At 43.3% G+C, this 20782-nt stretch overlaps 3 protein-coding genes across 4 annotated transcripts; 1 reads left to right on the top strand and 2 right to left on the bottom strand.

Moving 5' to 3' along the window:
* Positions 1 to 1433: 1433 nt before the first annotated feature.
* LOC133918563 (chaperone protein dnaJ 6) lies at positions 1434 to 4578 on the bottom strand. Its single transcript, XM_062362491.1, has 8 exons — positions 4260 to 4578; positions 2909 to 3007; positions 2727 to 2828; positions 2587 to 2646; positions 2382 to 2488; positions 2183 to 2265; positions 1989 to 2079; positions 1434 to 1907 (listed from the first exon to the last, which is right to left on the bottom strand). The coding sequence occupies exons 1-8, from the start codon at positions 4359 to 4361 to the stop codon at positions 1709 to 1711; spliced, it is 843 nt and encodes a 280-aa protein (XP_062218475.1). The 5' UTR covers positions 4362 to 4578; the 3' UTR covers positions 1434 to 1708.
* A 2688-nt stretch (positions 4579 to 7266) lies between these two features.
* Positions 7267 to 9052, top strand: LOC133918561 (zinc finger A20 and AN1 domain-containing stress-associated protein 8-like). Its single transcript, XM_062362490.1, has 2 exons — positions 7267 to 7392; positions 8187 to 9052. Exon 2 carries the CDS (start codon positions 8199 to 8201, stop codon positions 8712 to 8714), a length of 516 nt encoding a protein of 171 aa, XP_062218474.1. The 5' UTR covers positions 7267 to 7392; positions 8187 to 8198; the 3' UTR covers positions 8715 to 9052.
* A 1145-nt stretch (positions 9053 to 10197) lies between these two features.
* Positions 10198 to 15958, bottom strand: LOC133918560 (uncharacterized). 2 transcript variants are annotated; one of them, XM_062362489.1, is made up of 13 exons: positions 15776 to 15958; positions 14947 to 15630; positions 14651 to 14853; positions 14368 to 14565; positions 14213 to 14284; positions 13584 to 13679; positions 12639 to 12718; positions 12485 to 12560; positions 12175 to 12385; positions 11698 to 11891; positions 11514 to 11619; positions 11331 to 11420; positions 10198 to 11104 (listed from the first exon to the last, which is right to left on the bottom strand). In XM_062362489.1, exons 2-13 carry the CDS (start codon positions 15518 to 15520, stop codon positions 10371 to 10373), a joined length of 2634 nt encoding a protein of 877 aa, XP_062218473.1. In that variant the 5' UTR covers positions 15521 to 15630; positions 15776 to 15958; the 3' UTR covers positions 10198 to 10370. The 2 variants fall into 2 exon arrangements, with proteins under 2 accessions (XP_062218473.1, XP_062218472.1); XM_062362488.1 differs by lacking the exon at positions 15776 to 15958 and having other exon boundaries at positions 14947 to 15769.
* Positions 15959 to 20782: the final 4824 nt, after the last annotated feature.

The following is a 20782-nucleotide window of genomic DNA, read 5'->3' as shown; positions in this document are numbered from 1 at the left end:
GTTCAGTTCACTTCTCAATTCTGGAATAGCCTTCATAAAGCCATGGGAACCGAGCTCTTCTATAGCAACGCCTACCACCCTCAAACGATGGTCAAACCAAGAGGGTGAATCAAATTCTGAAAGATTTGTTGCGAGCTTGTGCTCTCACACATAGGAAGAAGTGGGGAATTTGTTTGTCATTCGCCGAGCTCTCCTATAACAACAGTTATCGGTCGAGCATTAAAATGTCGTCGTTTGAAGCTCTCTATGGCTGAAGATGCCGAACGCTGTTGAATTGGTCAGAATCTGGCGAAAGGACTTTTCTAGGTCTAGATTTGGTCAAAGAGGCAGAAAGAGCATGTTCAGGCTATTCGCAAGTGTCTCCTCACTGCTCAGTCCCTCCAGAAGAGCTATGTGGATTGCCTCCGACAAAAATTTGTGTTTGATATTGGGGAATTTGTCGATCTCAAGGTTTCTCCTCTCAAAAGAGTTCGACCCTTTCAAGTCAGAGGGAAACTAACAACTCGATACGTAGGGCCTTTCCAAATTATTGCTCGGCATGGAGAGTTGGCCTATCAATTGGACCTTCCTCCATCATTCTTCGCTATCCACAACGTGTTTCATGTCTCGCAACCGAAAGAAATGCCGTTGAATTCCAACTAAAGTCATTGATGTTGCAAATCAAGAATTGCAATTAGATCTCTCATATTGTGAGCGACCAATTCGAATCTAGAATAAAGAGGAATGCAAGACTTGACATTACTCTATTAAGTTTATCAAAGTCCAATAGAGCAACCACACCGAGGATGAAGCAACTTAGGAACGTGAGGACCCCGTTGTTAATATTATTGTAATTTTGCATAGTTAAAGCATCTCACATGTCTATAATCATCACCATAGGACCTATTTGGTTACCTGCATGCTCTCAGCTTGACTTGTATGAGTCATGCAGGCTGAGTTGAGATAAGTTGGAGAGATGCAGTAGAGTGTATATGGTTCGCATCATGTGCTCAGATTGAGAATAGATTGTGTTTGATTGCCCGCATGAGTATATGTTGCAATATAAAGGAACTCACTTTTTTACTAAATAATCTAGGGCTGAAAATATTTTTATAAATTAGTACATCACATGATAAGAATATTAATGATTTTTTTATGATTTTTGGAGAATTTTAATTAAATATTAACTTAGGTTTTTTTTATCAAACTAATTAGAATGGGTTGCTAGTGACCTCTAGTTTGCTCATGAGAATGTTTAGAATTTTTGGACCACTCTGGTACCCTTCCGAATAGCTTACACGAGCAGAGGAACCAAACACGCTCATATTGAATAGAGAATTTGTTCACAAAAGATTGCACTATCTGCTCAATTCTAACTCTGAAAAAATATAAAATAGGATACATATATGATGAAAAGATAATTATCCGATAATATCCATATCTTACTTAAAAAAATATATAATATGATACCGGATAAATTATATCCGTTTGTATCATATCCAATTACACTCGTACCTAAATTATAAAGAACAATATGCGCTACCGTATAGATGGTGAAAAACATCAAACGTAACGGACGCTATTGCCAGTACGGGCTAACCGAGCCACTAAACGAGCCATAGCAGCTCATAGGAGACGACTGCTTTCCGCTCTGTTAAACCATATTACAAACTAAGCTAAGCTTGCGACGATGTAGTACGGCACAGGGCGAGTAGCCGCGTAGGCTGCATCAGTTGCGCCTTTTGGCCCTCTTGCTCTCCAGCCTCTTCCGCGCCTTTTCAAACTCCTCTTCAGTGGGTTCCGAGCTGCTTGCCTTGGGGTCGCACTTGGACATTATGGATGAGAGGATGGAGCTGAACTGGTCTTTTCGTTCTGCCCTGCGCTGCGAGATGGCTAGGATCAGATCGCTCTCCTCGCTTTTCTTCTTCCTGTCAGAGTTTCACGACAAATGTAACACCTAGGGAGGGGTATCCAATGGAAGGTTGAGTGTTTCGAGGGGAATAACTTACTTCACTCTCCTCTCTAATGGATTTGTTGGTGGCTCCATCTCAGATATCTTTTTGGCCCATTTCTCGTATGCTTTAGTTGACTTCAGGTCACCTAGAATAGAACAAAATAGCAAGAAATTTTACAGGGATTTCAGTGAACAGGTAAACATGCATAAATTGAGCATGCTAGAAGTGGCAACTGAATAATTATTTACCTTCAGCAATCGCATCATCTATTATGTCCTTAAAGCGGTGGGAATCAAGCTTTGGGTCTGAGCAAATCATTGAGCAGAAAAGCCTGCAGAAAAAAGCATAATGTCAAAATAGAATGAAACACAGTTCTTTGGTGGCAGTATACCAACTTCAAAACAAATATTCAATCCAGCCAAAAGGGTCAATGAGTGTAACAGTCACCTGTTCATGTTGCCCTTAAATTTTGTATAGAGATCCTTCAAATCCTTTTTCTCAGAATCTGACCCTCTGTAATTTGCTTCAAATTCTTCAATGTCAGCCTCAGTAACCTGGGAATGATTTATCAAAACAAAACGAGCCATCATTACTCACCGTGTAACTGATTATATAACATGAGCCTATCATTGATATATGGAACAAAGCATACTTTTTTGTACATTGCTCTGAAGTACTCTTGAAGATTGTCTGCAGCTTCTCCAACCAGTGCCTAAGAGGAAGAAAAGATTCAGAAAATATCGCCTCAAGCTGAATGGTGGAAACTAAACTACTAGAAAATGAGGTGCTCACGTCATCATCAGCGATGCCAGTCTCATCATATAAAGCTCTCTTCTCTGCATCTCCGAGAATAGATATCACCTTCTGCAGCTGCTGAAATTTCTCTTTGGCTTCCTGGCATCACATGGTATTCTACTTAAGATACTTGACACTTATTTATGTAGAACATCCATAGTTTGGAGTTTACATCCTACTTCATCGTCAGGATTCTTATCTGGGTGGAGACGCAGAGCCAACTTGTAATATGCCTTCTTTATTTCTTGTTGTGAAGCTGTCTTCTCAACACCTAAGATCTTCAAATGATGAAAGAAAAGAAACAAGACATCAAATTAGGAACTTGTGATATGGAAATAGAAAAAAAAATGGTCTATGACAATTGTTCCAGCATTTACACCTAGAACATATCAGAGCTAGACTCATTTACACTTAAAAGAGGCCCCAGCAATTAAACATTGTTCAGAAACTTTTTTCACAATTATATGTAAAATGTTTCAGCTTTATGTACTATTTGTTTCATGTTTAGTTTAATTAAGTGCAATCAAGTAGTACACCACAGTTCTGCAGTGCCAGTGTACAAGAAAAATTAGCATGGATGTCTCATGACCTCAGGAGAAGCACTAAAGCACTCATACTCCGTGGATACAAGTAAAACTTATACAGGCTCTATCACTCTTGATCTAAACAAAAGGGTTATTTTGCTAGACACGGACCATTAATCCCAAAGGCCTTGTCTGATCCATCAGATGTGCAAAAGCATAATGATTTACAGGACAAAAAAGAGCCACCTAAAATTTAACTACGATATATCCATGAAGAGTACCCATTCCTGAATCAACATACACAGAGGCACCTGAGAAAACATTGATCTGTTCATATGCAGGCACATAACTGTTTGACTATTCGTAGCAATTGTTCAAGTTAATAGGATACTAGATACGGCTCGAAGACATGCATGGTACCAAAGAGCTAACTAAAGCATGACAAAATAGCACAGGATACAAAAGACAATTAAGTGATTAGACAATGTAATTCCTTCCTTACACTCCTACGACTTCTCTAGACAGTGACTTTTAATCCTTCCCTGCCTTTTTCTTTTTTAATCCCGAATGCTTAAGTACTCATTTCAATTCAGCAGTGGCACCACTGTACAATTCAATCGCTTTGCATATCAAAATGGCATCCACCGGAATCAGGAGGTGTATGGAGGGGAACTCCTCTCGAAAACCACGAGGCAAAACTATACTTTGCAATTCGCATACATTCGGTGCAATTTCTCAAATGCCATTACCAACACGAGAATCGAACTCGCATTGAGTTCCACTAAACCGGCGAACGAGCGTAACCCAACACGACACCTAACCAAACTAATCCAAAGCCATCTACCGGACAAGCACAGGGAGGGCCGTCGCTTACCCTCGGAACCCAAAATCTCCCACGCGTGATCCGAGCGCCGTACCAACGCCGCAAGCAACGCCTACCAAAGCACGCTACCTTCCGCCCCGGACTTGGCCGCGATCCTAGCTAGGGTTTCGTGTGGCGCCTTACCTCGTAGAGGCTCTTGCCCCCGGTGGCGGCCGCCCCCTCCTCCTCGCCGCTGTCGGCGTCTCCGTCGCGGGAAGCCCTAGCCCTGCTGCCCTTTCGGCCCATTTGATGGGAAGCGACGGTGGACCGGTGGTGGTGGTGGTGGGGAGGAGAAACGAGCAGGAGCGGGCGACTGGGGATCTTATACAGGAGAGGCGGCGCGGCTGCGCGAAAATTTCCCGCCCTTTTGAGCGCGCGCCGGGAGGGGATTTGGCGGCGTCGCCTCGAACCGCCGTGGAAGGGAATCAGGGATCGAAATATTTGTCACGTCGGATATTTGTGTATTTCTTTTTTTAAAAGCAGTATTTTTCATATTTGTTTGTATGGTTCCGAAGTTTTACTTAAACCGGTAAAAAACGCAAAACGGTCGGGTAAGAGGTCTTTTACCTTCTCTTCTTCTTCCTATCTCTCTTCTTCATGGTCAGCCCTCATCCCCTCCTTGAATTTGCCCCTAACACAAACTCACAGCTTTTTTTCAAATGATCAAGGCCGCTCTCAACTCCCCATTAGTTTGGAGTTTTTTCCTCAAATGATTGAAGAGGAATAGTAAGTCTAGTCCAAACTACATGATTCTTGTAGCATTGTCGTGTTCTCTTCTAGAGCCATCCATATGCTTGAGCCTTCACTTTTTTAGTATATTCATATTTCGTTTACCGAAAACACCATATATGTTTAAGAACTAAACCTAGCATAGGTGTAACCTTATCAATTTGTATTTTGGTTTCTACCATATATTAGCATACTAATATTGTCTAAAGTCAAATGACCAAGCATCAAATCATCTATCAACAACATATCAGAGCAATCAAGCACAAAATCCAAACAATCTAGGCAACCAACACGCTTGTAAATCTTTTCATAGGGTCTATTCACTTATTTCGATTGGAACGACATCTAAAACATGAAAACCAATACAAATGCATGCTCGCTACATTCATTTATGAAATCAGATGAAAGTAACTTCACCCATGAACCTTGTCGATTTTTCAGGAGTTGAACAACAAACACTCTGACATGTACGCAAAATCCCTCGTAAATGCTAGGATATATTTTGAACACATGATTCTTAAACACGAGAGATGGAAAACATAAGACTAGATTTGTGTGTCTTCTTCAATTCGGCGGAGTGGGTAAAAAAAAATGAATTTTCCGTATGAGGTCTTCGAATGCTTCAGGTGGAAAATACAAGGATGTTAGAGGTAGATGTTTATTAGCAAGAGATGGAAATAAAAGAGAAAATGTACGAGGACTTTGGAAGAAGATTATGACACAAATACGAATTCCTCCACGATATATGCAGGGCAAGCTGGATTCTTTGTGTCCTATGAATTTCTGTCGAGCCAATCATACAATTCTAGCACTGAAAATTCCTCTAAAATCTTGTTGTTCTCTAAAATCTCGTTGTTCTAAAGAGGCCCTACCCGAAATATGTCAGCTATAGTGTTGCATTGTTTGTAGGTCTCTACACTAACACATGCTACAAGCTCACATTAAACTTGAGTCGAACCTTGACTTAAATGATTAATAGAGGCGATTGTATACTTACTATAAATTAAATATCATATTTGCTTCTTACCTATCTTATTATTGTTAAATTCTTAAGTGCTATGCTATGTACTCTTAATAGTGAGGGTGATAACTTCGTCAATCAAAAACTTCACATCTCTTATTTTTAGTAGATATTATATAAATATATATGTATATCTACAAATTATACTATATATTTTAAAAAATAGTTCTACTAGAAAAAGGAAAACCGTAACCTGTCCGTGGAACTTGTCGCGCAGGCCGGACGGAGAACCGTCAACGAACCGAATCGTCCTGCAACCAGCTGCCTACCATCACCATCTCCTCTACTTTCTCTTCCCGAATGCATAACGTGTCGACACATCAAGTAATCCCTCTGCCTTTTGCATGGCTGCCCTCTTCATACCGAGAAATTATCTAATTGTCTTCATTTAAAGCTGATAAGCAACATCATGCATTGACCTCTGCTTAAGCAAACTTTTACCTGGAAAATTAAGAAAATAAAGAATGCAGTTCAAATAGCAACTTGTGGTGAGGCAGCCGATCGCATGTGATATGCGGTTAGTGTACACTTTAACGATCTCACGTTTTTACATGCGAGTATATTATATTTCTTACATTTAGCTAATACATTCGTCGCTGTTTCAACCCACCACTTTTGAATGCTAAAGCTAGCTCCTACCATTCTTATTCAAAAGGCTAACCGCAAAAACAAGATGCGCTGAATGTGAGTTCAACTACGAGAAAATGAGCATGCTAAGCTTGCTAGTAGCTAGTATGAAACACATTAAGCAAGCTATTTCAAACTTTAGTTCCATAATCATGGGAGAGGATGAGCTATTACGCTATATAATATTGCGTAATGGATCACTGGTGCGCGGCAACAAATATATTGCATAATGGATCAATGGTGCGCCACAACAAATATATCTTAGAACACTAGCTTGAACAAGTACGTTGCATAGCTAACACTTTGATCTGAAAACTACTATCACGTCGTAACGGCTGCAATTTAGTATCTTAATTCGTCCATATGCTAGAAAACGCGCATTAGATGTTATTAATCGGTACATGTCACACGCTCTGATACGTGGTACACGCTTGTAAACTCATCGACACCAATAAGACTGTTATTTTTTCATTCACAAACATTACTAAAATTTGCATGACTGGAAGCAGAAACTACTGTTGCGTCCACCATTAACAACGGGGTTTCACACCATAATAAAAGAGAAAGAAAAAGGACTGGCTCCTTCTTCTTCCCCATCATCAAGAAAGAAAAAATCCAAAAGACCCGGCACCTACCAGGGGCCTCTCCGCAAATCCGCAGAAGCAACCATCCCATCCATCCATCATCTCTCCCCAACCCAATCGGACGGCGCCTACCCCACCTTACCGAGACCATTCCACGCCACCCGCCGCAAATAGTTCGAAGCAGCAGGGGCAAGGAGGTAACTTCCCGTAGCCTCCGCCTTTTTTATCTGGCTCCCCCACCTTCCCCTGGCGACGACGACCCCCATTCCGAAGCTCCTCCTCGCGATTCCGATCCCCGCACGCCTCCTTGCGCAGGGTTAGGGTTTGCTCTGCTCCCCATTTCCTTTATGATTTCGCCGCGGGATTGCCTAGGCTCTGTCTGATCCGTGGCCCCCAGGGCCCGATTCGGCGTTCCCTGATCGATCCGCGAGGCTTTCTTGGAATTTTTTTGAGGGTGTTGTTTCGCTGGGTATGCGGATTTCACGGGCTGGGAATCGCGAAGGGGACGGATGCTTGCAGCGTTCGTGGGTTGATCCGGTCTTATGGTTCAGGGGTGAAGTATTTATGCTGGGGAAAAGCATGCGTTCTTTTTTAGTGGGGAAATGATTTGATCTACTGTTCCCCTTTTCCATGATATTTTGGGTTTATTTTCTAAGCACGGGAAACAACCAGTGATTAAGAGTCCAATTGTTTAATTTTCCGGTGAAAATTATGTGTATTTAGTGTTAGGTGGTGGGATTAATTGATTGTGCAGCAGATTTGTTGACTGATGTATTCGATTTACATCCCCTTGGAGACAATATGTGGTTTTGAAGATTTAAATTTGATTCGTTTATACTGTTGGCCAAATGAACGTACTGAGTGGATTGGTAGCCGCGCACAGGATACCTTTTTTAGGTAGTGACTATTGCGTTGTGCTTCCTAAGAATTAGGATCCTGTTCCATGAACTGTGTGCACTCTGCAATCAGTGATGGTGTCTTAGTGTGACAATTCGAATTACCATTTTATATGGAACTTGAAACTAGCAACGAACCAATTGATGCACCGTCTATCCTCCAAATGTTACTATAGTTTATTTCTATTGACATTTAGATTTTTTGTTTGCGCAGCTTATAGTAGTGATGGAACACAAGGAGGCGGGCTGCCAGCAGCCGGAGGGCCCAATCCTATGCGTCAATAACTGCGGCTTCTTTGGCAGTGCAGCCACCATGAACATGTGCTCCAAGTGCCACAAGGAGATGGTCATGAAGCAGGAGCAGGCCCAGCTGGCTGCCTCCTCCTTTGATAGCATCGTCAATGGTGGTGATGGTGGGAAAGGACCTGTCATCACTGGAAGCGCAGAGGTGCTGGTGGCTCAAGTCAAGGAGAAGACAATTGTTGTGCAGCCTACTGATATTGTTGGCACCAGTGAGGCTGCTGCCGTAATCCCCAAGGGCAAGGAAGGCCCGAACCGGTGCACTACCTGCAGGAAGAGGGTTGGGTTGACAGGATTCAACTGCCGATGTGGGAACATGTACTGTGCAGTGCACCGCTATTCCGACAAGCATGACTGCCAGTTCGACTACCAGGCTGCAGCTAGGAATGCCATTGCCAAGGCTAATCCGGTGGTGAAGGCGGAGAAGCTTGACAAGATCTGATGGGGCAATGGGGGTGTGAAATGGGTTGCGATCTGCAAGATTTCGTCATCCTTCTTTGCTGCTTTATCATTGCACTTGTCATTTTTGTTTGCTGCCACATTCCCCGAGTTGTTCAACATTGTGATGCACACTTGCATCCAGGCAGCTGCAAGAATTCATCCTGTCAGTCGAGTCCAAATGGTTTGCGTGTTGACTATGTTGTGTAAGCTTATTCATGGTGGTTTCGGTCGGTATTGTGGCATTCTCATTTAGGTAGCTCTGTAATGTACTATTGTCTCCTGCGTGTTACATTCCAATCAGTAATAGTAATCAGCAATGGTCTGCCATATTTCCCACAAGTCTTTTTTCTGGTTCAATTGTCCTTTTGATATTCCATCAGCACATTCAGTTCATCGGTGTTCCGCAATCAATTCATGTGGAATTATTATTTCATTCAGGATTCTTGTGGCTGATCATCATATTTTAAAATTATGTTTGTTGGAGAGCTCGGATCATCAGGACTCAGCTTGATTGTAGGAGGTGCAGATTCTGCAGTACAATACAAGGCAACTTAAATTGTCAAGCTAAGGGAAGATTTCACACACAATGTTCTCTTTATAGTCTACACAATGGGAACATGTAGCTCTCCTTTCTATATTTGGTTGGAACAAGTCAATGCTGCTTTGTATGATTGTCACCTGCAAATAATTGGAATAAGCCTAAGTTGCTTTGTATGATTTGTCACTTGCAAAGAGGATAGGTTGTACGTAAATAATCTGCAGGTGACGAATATTTTTCCCTTTAATTTGTGGGTCTCTTCAGATATGATGGGAACATTGAGCAACTCCTTTGCCGGGTGCTGAGCAGAGATTAAAGAATGCAGACACCGACGGAGAAGTCTGATCAGCTTGAGATTCCTTCGTTATTTATGAGAGAATGGATAGGATCTCAGCTTTGTCGTCCTCGCAGTAGCTGTAGATGTATTTTATGACACTAAGGGCTGTTACCTGCTCTGATCATTTATTTAACTGCCACTGCAATGTAAAGTATGCAACAGCCTGGTCAAAACAGTTGCAGTGCTCAGCCTGAACCTCAACCATGGGAATCATCTCATTGAAAATCAGGCACCCACCCAAATGGCACACTTTTTTACCGAGGAAGTCAGATAACAATCATCAGGACAAACAGCAGAACACTGCAGGATGTAACATTTTAGCAACACCTTTTTTACTGTGCTCCTCAAACTGTACGGTCTTCGGTTTTCAAGAGATCAAGAGGTGCGGGACGGGAGCTCGGGGCTTGACTCTCTCCGTGGAGTCTTACCAACATGCTCCATACACGTCCACCTTTTTTTGAAGAGAACATTTTTGCAACACCTTCAGTCACCATTTACCAAGACACAGAAGGTGAAACAAGATTGGTATCTAAATCAACTCATCAATGGCTCTGTTAGCCGTGAAAATTTCACATCATCACATATAACTATTTCACTTAAGAAATGATATAAGAAACGGAGGTCTGACTTGCTCAATATTGCACTAAAGTGAATATATGAGAGGGATACACATGAAACGGCTCATTTCCTCTTTCATTGCCTTGTCTAAACTACAGTATATGAGAAGAAAGAGGACGTGTGTTATTCTGGATTATTTCTACTGCAAGTGTAAACTTGGGGACTCAGGCCCCAATGTTGAAGTAAACCGTGTAGAATTCGTCCCTCAAGCTGTACAATGGCTCCAGGAGGAAGTTCCTCCTCACCCCCTTTGCGACGAAGCTGATTGGGTGGTACTGCTTCAACGGAGCAGTCTGCACAAAGCTCGCCTCCTGCTCGAGTATCCCACCAATGCTCTGAAGAGAACTCTTGCAGCTGACCTGAATCTTTGTCCCCGCAGAGTAATTTGCGCCTGTCACCAAGAAGCATCCTTGTTTGGTCCCAAGCTCAAGGGAAACCGAGTTGGGATTTCCATCAAGCCCAGGTACTATGTTGAAGAGGGAATCTGAGCCCTTCTGTGCAGATAGGGTAAGGTTGTTGGTGATCACTGTTCCTGGCAAGTCAAATGGTTCGATCAGCATAGAAATTCCCTGAATGGTTGTGCTGTAGATGTCATGCAGCCCTGTTGAATCCTGAGAGTGTGCTCTGAATGTTGCATGGATGGCAGTGTCAGTGCCGTCGACTTCAGGAAGTTCTTGCATTGTTAGGGTCCCGTTCACGCTTGAGAGAACGAATGCTTTCCCATTGGATACTTGTGTGAAGGTCACCAGTTGTGAGTTGTATGATGAAGGGACAACAGTGATCCAATCTGAGACTGTTGCATTGCCAGCTTTCGCGTCCCAGTCACCAGTGGATAGGCCAGCAAGAACAAATGGCCCAAATAGAACTGCTTGAAGAGATGCATACTCCGGCCGGTCATCTAAACAGATAGTTAACAATTAATATTTAGATGGAGATTCTCACAAAAATATCAATATTAGCACGCACGGTAGCAAAATCCGTGATTTCTATTAGTACCTTGTGTATTTTTATTACAACAACTGGTTATCATGGTGAAATATAGTGTGTGAACCAAGTAATATTAGCTAATTTATCCTTCAATATTAAATGTGTGGTTTTGATAATACTTGAAATTTCTGAATTACCTTTAATTGCTTCAGTCCATAGCCTGATGGGAATTTGTAGTAATAAGCGATCCCCTGAGTTCCACAGTTTGGTGATTGAGAGGGAAGACCCTGCCCACAGAATAGGACCGAGTAGTGAAGTGGCCTCAGAAGATCAATGATAAATAGATAGTTTGAATTGTTGGCACATTAAAATGATTGTACCTGGAAATATTGACCCCAAATCTTTGCCATTTAAAGTTGCTTTTGCACCATCAGCAGATGTCCATGATGGAATTCTCACATTCAATTTGGCAGGCTGACTATTTGTCTGAACAAATAGAAAACAAATGAGCTGACTGCAGATGTTTTTATCTGAATTTCACTTTTAAAAAATGAACATAATTACATTTGCAGAAATGGAGAGTGAAATTTGAAGATACAGATCAGAAGAGCTGAGGGGTTTGATTTGCTGAGTAACAGTAAGCCCAGCTGTCTTCCAGTTGAAAGTGCTCGGTACGTACTGAATGATGTTTAGTACTGGCATATCTCCTTTCTCCTCAAAGTAAATAGAATCGCCAAGTTTTGAAAAGGATTCTATCCCTGCAAATGGAATTAGAAGATTCAGAAACAAATAAGCTAAAAGCTGGCTATAAATAATTGCAACCCTATCTTTTCTTTAAGGTAAATTGCAACCCTAACTTCCACTGCTTAGGACAATGCCTTTACCACATGGAAAATAACATGAAGAGAAAAATCGTGATTTGAAATTAAGCATAGTTACTGCAATGGCAGGATTTCTCATATCAAGGCAACACAGCCAAACAACACAAGCAGAAATCAGCAGTTTTATTTTCTTCATGAAAAAGTCAGGAGTATTTTTTACCTGTCCCATAACAGCACCAGAATGAATCATACTTTGTTCCCCAACCATGATAACTCACTGCTTTAGACCGTCCAGGGGCCTGGGGTAGCATGTAAATCATCACACCAGGATCTGTCCCTCTTTGAATGCTTAAAACACCATTTATCAGCGCCCTTTCATAATAATCTGCATATACTATTTCCTTTGTCCATCTGAATAGGTTGCGGGAAATCTGCACATAGTTTGCAGATGACACATTTGTAAATGAGGAAACAACACTTTTCTGTATGACAAAATAAATGTTCTGGAAAATGGTTTGATAATTGTCAACCTTGAGCATGTTGTAGGTAGTGCAAGATTCCTCATTCTCAGTACTCAGAGACTGAGCTAAACGCTTTGGATCGATCCTGAAAAGAGATTGAGTATAAGCTCATTGCCAACACTACATACTACGGAAATCAGGCATCTACAGTTACATCAATTACCAGAATTCACCAGCAGATGTGCCACCGGTTGCGTAGCTATGTGAAGAATTTATTGTATCCATAAAAAATGTGGCAATTTGCTGTTTCAAGAATTAGGCTTGTGGTGAGCTTCACTAAAATGGTACAGAGAACAATGAGAAAGGAGGACAACACTACTTCAGTAAACTACCAACACATATCAATTGTTTGGCATATGGATGGAAAATTTGCTTAGAATGGTAGGACAAATATAATGTGCAGCATATTTCCCAAATTTTGAACAAAAATTTCTTAGAATTCCTTTTGATAAAGAAAACAATGAGAAAACACAATTTAGCATCTCACATCCTGTTTTTCCCAGATTAAGGGACCGTTTGGTAGCGCTCTAGGAGCTGATTCCGCCACAGAATCGGCGGGAGCGCTAACAAACGCCCTGCCGGTGAATCGATTCCGCGCTAGAATCAGAGAGAATCACTCCCACGTTTTGTACTGCGAGGTGGGAACCGAAAAATCTAGCTTTCACCGATTCCTGGTTGATTCTCCTCAATTTCAACACAATCTTCTCTCAAGGATCACTTCCACCACTAGCATACCAAACGATTTCACAAACAGAATCACTTTCACCATAGAATCTATTTCTACCACAGAATCACTTCATCACTTCCACCACAGAATCAGGAGGTTGAAGAGCTCTATCAAACAGACCCTAACCCATCAGAATTCCAGATCCCTTTGGAAATTTACTAATGTCAGCAAGAAGCATACATGCATGTTTTAGACCAAGGAGCATAGACATATTGGGAGTGAAATAATTTACTTGTTTTCCCCTTTGTAACATTAGCCCAATATGATAATTCTAAACTGATAATATCATGCACTTATGCTCACATCCATAACAGATTCCTCTCCATCTATGAAAATAAAGTAGTTCAACTATCAAGTAAACAACATTTGCAACGACTTTACCTTGTAAAGAGGATCTCCAGTAACTTCATACCTCATCTGTGCACCAATGACAACAGGGATGTGTGTATTGGAATGAAAGCCTGAAATACTGTCAGCCTGAAAAAAAATGCACATACAGCTATCACTCAAATGATCAAATGAAAATCTTTCAAGAGGAACAGTACTCTTAGTGCCAGTTAGGAAAGGTGGTTTTGGGATCTGAATCCCTAGGATTCAGTACAAACTTGAACTAAATCCTAAAAATTAGACTATTGAGTCAGACTAAAGGAACCTAAGTGCCATTACTCTTTCCGTTAACATATACACTGTACATCATAATACCGGATAATTATACTAGACAAATATAACGATGCAACAAAATATAGTATTTTTTTAAAAGGAAATATGGTGGTGACATATTCAAATCTGTTTGATATATGGTGGTGACATATTCAAATCTGTTTGATATATATACATGTAGTCACCACTGAACGATAACCAAATTAAACTGAAGTCATCATAATTCTTTACATAGATAATGCTGTTTTATATTACTATAGTAGTGACCTATTGTGAATTAAACATAATCCTAGATGTCAATGAATAGCTGAAGAATCACAACTAGGAAACTAAGTCAGTGCTCAGCAGACCTGAACTGCAAGCAACCCAAGAAAGCATGGCTTGTCAAAAAGATGAGCCAGTGTCAAGTGCTTCTGATTGTTCTGCCCAATTAAGAGAAAGGAAGCATATCAGCTAGACATAATTGCATTAATCAATGCTACATTTGTAACAGACGGGAAATCACCGTTATCATGTAGAGCTGATAGAGCACATCATTCATCCCACCAGTCTCCTCATTGAGAGATTCCCAGTGCCTCTCAATGCTGTATTTCTGTACGACATTCTTGACACGGTCACTGAAGTAATCAGCCATCTTCACCACCATATCAAGAGCCTTGGAATTCCCAGCCACTGTGTACTGATCAAGAAGCCCTTGCATAATCTACAAACCGATAATTACAGTCACTCAACTATGCAATGATCATTCGCATATTGATCAAGAAGTAGACACTGAAACACCCCAGCACCTTGTGGATTGTGTAGTAAGGAGCCCAGACAGGCTTGATGGCTTCAACCCAGTCGAAGAACTCCGGCGGGAAGGCCGACAGGTACCCTGTGCCCATCTTCTTCTGGCAATCGTAGAGCGCATCGACGACAGAATACATCTTCGTGTAGAGATTATCATTGTGTGTGCTTGCCCACATCTTGGCAGTAGCACTCAGGTAATGTCCTGAAAAGAAGAGCAGCAAGCCACTGCAATTCAGTCAAGCTACGCAATTGCTGTGAAAACGCTCCAAATCTAACCGAGGTAGCGGTGGCGCACCGACAAAGTGTCCCCGGAGCTGGACGTCGGGGCCCTCCCACCCGCCGTATGGCGTTCCCGGCGCCTTCAGATCGGCCTGAGTGCGAAAGCTCCAGACGAGGCGGTCGACGTCCAGGAGGAGCAGGTACTCCAGGTTGGTCTGCTGGGCTCGCCAGTATAAGGTGCCCGGCTCCAGCCGCACGTCATGCGGCGATGCCTCAGAGAGGAACGCGCCGGGCAGCGCCTCCCCGCCGGCGCCCCGGAGCTTCCGGTAAAGCATGAGCCAGTCGAACGCCTCCTCACGCCGCAGCGCCCTCCTCGGCATGAGCGACATCCAGGTGGACTCGTCAGTGGGGGTGAGGTGTAGCCCGTGGACATGCTCAGGGCCGTGGCCGCGGTGGACGAGCTCGGACACCGGCGCACGCGGCGCCGACCGCAGCTGCGCCGCCGCGCGCTCCGTGTGCGACGCCAGCCCCGGGAACGCGTTCGTGCACAACTTCCCCTCCGCGCCGCGGAAGGCGGCGGCGGCGGCAAAGAACACCACGACCCCCAGCAGCGCCGCCGCCGCCACAGACACGACCCGCGCTGGCGCCATCACCCCTTTCTTGCCAAGAACCACTCGCCACCCACTCAGTCCTCACTCAACTGTCACCGCTTGACTGCCGCCGCATAAGCGAAGCCTCTGAGAACCCAAACCTTTACCACCTGATGCCACGGCGAGGAGAAGGAGAAGATTAAGCATCAAGAAATGGTGGCGACAACGCATCAAATGACCGGCGAATCAGCCAAGAATTGCGCGGAAAGCGAGTCGCAAGACGGTAAAAAGATCGGAGAGAGGATTAAAGAAGACCTTGTCTCTTCGCCTCGCAAGTTGGGAGATAAAAGTCGACTGACTAGTGACTACGAAGGAGTGAAGCTGTGAAGATGATAATTTTTGTCGGGGAGCAGGAAAAAATCGATCCTTTTCCGCCGTCAGCGCGCGGACGGATCAACTGAACCGGGGCGACAACTGCGCATCGCGGAGAGTGACGGTTTATTATAGTGGACTCTTGGCCCCCAAGATCCGCAAGGCGAAGCCATCATCCCGTTCCGTCATTGGCATTCCATCACTCGCCGCTTGGCTTGCACGACACCGCCGCAACGACGACCGCGACGGCGGCAAATGGCGCATCCGCATCACGTCGCACCACGCAAGCTTCTCCGCCTCTTGCGCGAACAGGGGGAGGGATCATCATTCATCCAAGGCCGAAGATGGCAACTTGGCGGCCGAGTGTGTCCTATTTGATATAGTTTGTGCTTATGCACAGTTCACTTCTTAGAAAATATTTGAAAACTATATTAGGTTTCTCCTCTATTGTAAAATATTACCGTTTGACACAAATCCTATAAAATTCTTAGAATCCACAAACAGAAGATATGCTAAACAGGATCTAATTCACAACTGAAACCGATAAGCTAATATGTGAGACCACTACTCACCATGAGTATTTAATTTTTGCCACCCTGCTGAATGGCACATGGCCAAATGCCATCCTCTCCAATACTCTTGCTCAAATGTCACAGGAGAGAAGAAAATATGCTCCTTTGCCACTTTTAAGTGTGAAAAGATATGTATACCTTCGATTTTCTTCCTCTGCTCTTCTTTCTTGCTGCCTGCTCAAGCTTATCAGCTATGACACCTAGCCTCGCATGACCATTCACCTCCACCACTCCTCGTCCCCCTCCCTTCCCCCGCCTTTGCACCTCTTCTCGTGCTGCCTGCACTGACCCTAACCGTCAGCATTGCATGCCTCCACCTCATACCACCTAAAGAGTGGCTGTGACGGAGCTGCCACCAATAGACTGTCACCTTGACTTTGTCAACAAGGTCCTCCAACCGAGGAGTCAAGATGCCCTCATCGAATCTTGCCATGCCCTCAACTCCGGCCACATCGATGGTTGCACCCCTCTATGGCCAGATCTCGCTGAGATGACGTTGAATCTATCTACTCGGCCGGCAGGCACCATCTGACTTTATCCCAAACATCAAAAGGTGCTCACAGATGAATTACAAAGAAGGCGAAGAGGAAAACCTTAGAAAGAAGGAGGAAGACCACAACAAGAGCAAGATAGCCGGCTATGACGGTAGCCATAACTGGCCAATTCATCCCTCGAGTGAGGGAGAGAGAAAAAAACAAACTCAAATAACATTTTACTCTTAATTGTAGGCCTAAAGTAGTAAAAAAAAAAAGCAATTGCAGAATAAAGACATTTGACCGTACGCTATCCGATAAGGTGATAAAACGTTAAATTCTCCGCTCACTCCCACTTCTGTCCGTAGGTGGATCACCGGACTGATCAGCTGAACCGACCCGCTCCCGGAGAGACCACTTGCGGCAAGGCCGTGCACCCCTGGCCGTCCCCTGATGCATGCCGCTGTCCTTTCCAGGACATGACATGGCATCCGCTCGCTCGCTCGCTCGCTCGCTCGCTTGCCGGACATGGCATGATTGGCATCTACCTATTCTTGTTCCCCAATTCCGCAGAGGTTCAGAGGAAGGCAGATGCAACAGATATACGAGACAAGAGGTGTGTATCCATAATCCATCATGTATTCTTCAGTCCCAGAGAACATGGGCAAAGCCCAGGGCCAGGGCCCGGCAAAAAAGGATCCTCACCACATGCCATACATGGCATGGCACCAGTGTCAGAGTGCTCGATGGTAGGTCGATTCACAGAAGATCGAGCGTGACAGCACGGCTTGAAAGCTGGGTTTCTCTGAAGAGCAAGACAGCAGGTGCCTGTCGTCGGTCATGATCCACATTTGATGGCCTATTTTTCTTTTTGAAGGGACAACCATATCTTGTTTCTCGGAAGTGCAAAGCACCCATCCTTACAACTAGGAGTGCTGAAATCGCAGAGGATACCTGGATACCGAACAAAGTGTGTTCAAGTTCTAACTCATAAATTGAAACAATGTTTTTTTTTCAGGGCAATTGAAACAATGCAGTTGCTAAACAACAGTCAGCTAATAATTTTGTTGATTTCAGTTGAATTTTGTGCAGAAGTAGATGATTCTTATATAAAAATGATTGCTCTTAACGATATCTGCAACCTTAAAGGTGAGATTTTTTTCATTTGAAGTTGCTGATGTGTCAAAATAATTAAAAGAAATTTCAGCTAGCTTATTTCACACTTGTAACTTCTCCGACTATGCCAATAGATCAGTCTTGTACTGAAAGATGGGGCCTCGCTAACTAGCTAATCACACGCGAGCCCATTTCTTCTCATTTTGCTCCAATATGACTCCTTCCATGAGAGTATGTTGCTAATTTACATGATAAACCGTTAATATAGTTGAGTTTAAGACACGTGGAATGGTCGAACGATCGTAATATATCTCTACTATATAAAGCAGAAGTTGATTGTACGTCCTCTCACTCCCACCTCCCATTCCCCATCTATCTAATAAAGAACGAGGAAAAACTAGACAAAAACCGAAAAAACCTACAAACTAGAAACCAAATAAAACCATATCGTCTTATCTGTTCGTTCTCTTGCACGACCACCCGCCCCGACCTCCTCGCCTCCATCCACGCCTCCGCTCCCGTGCACGCATCCTCATCACCCTCCCCTCCCAATCCCCAATCTCACCCTCACCAACGGCAGCGTCGGCACATCGTCATCACCACCATTGATCCTGATGTCCATGCTACTGTCTGTGCCAGTCACATCTTAGGAGGATGAGCTCCTCTTCAATCGAATTACTGATTCTTGGCTCTGTTGTTCAAGGTTGTTGTGATCTGCTCTCATCCTATTGTGAGCATTATCCTTTCCCCAACTAATACGACACCCTCCCATTCTCCCAAATATGTTGTGATGGTCGCCTCTTCCATCTCTGGCCTTCTCCTCCTTGTCGTTGTCGCGGTGATACCCTTCATCGCTGCTGCCTCTGGTGTCGTTGCGCGCCCATGCAGCCAAGCGCATATGCTCTCACCTCACCAGCCATGCTAACCCTTGAGCTCGCATCACGAGCACCCAACACACTACAGTGGCCAGTCATCTGCAGCACCCACTAATGGGCATTGCGATCGGATGAGTTGGCAGAGGCAGCAGTGCTATGTGGAGAGAAGGAGGAGGGGGATCTTGTGAATCCCATGACCTATTTGCATGTTTGTTTCTCTGAATCTGCTTATGAGTTATTTGTGATTGTGCAAGAGGCGACAGAAATGGTCGTGGGTGAGGAGGCGACAGTGGTGGAGGAGGGTATGGAGACAGGTGGAGGGTACGACGGTAGTGGTGGGAGAGGGAGGGATGCGATGAATGGTGGTCTTGTCGACACGGGTACCTCATGATATTTTTCTATGATCATCTTTGGCGAGGTCCGTGTCGCCTGCTGTGGTGGCTGCAATCACGCCGGAGAAGAGGAGGCTTGGCATTGTAGCCACAATTGTACGAGGTGGTAAGTGTCTGATGGAGGCCATAAATCGCAGCGTTGGCTGTAGCAAAAATGGTCCTATTAGACTATGATTGTGATTTTGGTGATTAGTAACAACATAGTTAATAAGATTAACATGTTTGTCAAGAATATTAGTAGGTCTCATGGATTCAATACATTAAGCAGCCATTGCAATCGAGATAAAGTTTGATTGAATTGGAGAAGTCCCTGAAAAAATGACTACACCGGAAGGTCCGGTGTAGAGGAGTTGTGAATGCTGGAGTCTTTTCTTGTTTCGTGTTTTTACACGCTGGATGATCCGACGATGTGGAGATATGAACGCCGGAGCATTTCTGAGTTGAAGCTCAAGGATGGTACACATCAAAAGGTCCGACAATCGGTAGTATGCACGCTGGATTATATGGTGGAGCAATTATTGCAGAGAGGATTACAACAGTAGGAAGACAGAAGGACTACACGCCGGAAGGTCCGATGTTGAAGTGTACATGGCGAAGTATACGCCGGAGCAGTTGTTGTAGAGAAGATGTTAAAGTCCGATTTGGTGTAGTTTAATATGCCGGATGGTCCGGCGATGAAGCAAAGCAATGATAGAGTATTTTGCACTAAGGAATGCGTGAGATGGCTCAGTTGAACACGCTGAAAGGTCCAACGATGGAGCTGATGAACACACCGAAGCATCTAGTGTTCAGTGGTTTTGAGTGGTTTTCCAACTGCTAGTTTTAGGAAGGTATACACGCTAGATGTTTCGGTGAGTACAATCTGTCTACATCGGAACATCCGGCGTATATAGAGAATTTGAGTCGTTTGGTCAACGGCTAATCCGTAGGGTTGATACTATAAATACCCATCTACTCAGTCATTTGAAGGTGTTAGAGTCTAGAGAAGATTATATACACTTGAGAAGATATCCAAGTAATCAAAGTGCTAACAATGATCATCTAAGGTGATATATTCCACCATGTTCTTATATGGTGGAACAGTCATCTCTTGGAAGTTTTTAAAACAGACTCTAGTAGCTACATCTACAAATCATTCTGAAATAATTACATTATATGAAGTACACGCGAATGCGTATGGTTTCGCGGAATGATCAACCTCATATAACAGTCATATGGTATTGGTTGTATTGAATCTCTAACAATTATTTATGAAGATAATTCAGTATGCATTGCTCAAATACAAATAGATTTTATAAAGAGCAATATAACCAAACATATTGCCCCTAAAATATTCTATCCTCATAAATTATAAAATAATAGAGAGATAGAAATCTTACAAACTAAATCATGTGATAATTTTACTAATTTATTTACTAAATTCTTACCAAATTCTACATTCAAAAACGTGTTTGATTTTGATGCAGCTGCAGAGCTACAACTGTGATAATATTATGTTCAATTTATAATTTAAACAATACAC

This window comes from Phragmites australis, chromosome 5 (assembly GCF_958298935.1).
Source record: "Phragmites australis chromosome 5, lpPhrAust1.1, whole genome shotgun sequence".
Classification (NCBI taxonomy): domain Eukaryota; kingdom Viridiplantae; phylum Streptophyta; class Magnoliopsida; order Poales; family Poaceae; genus Phragmites; species Phragmites australis.
Note: the sequence above shows the minus strand (reverse complement) of the source record. Positions and strands in the feature narration are given on the sequence as shown.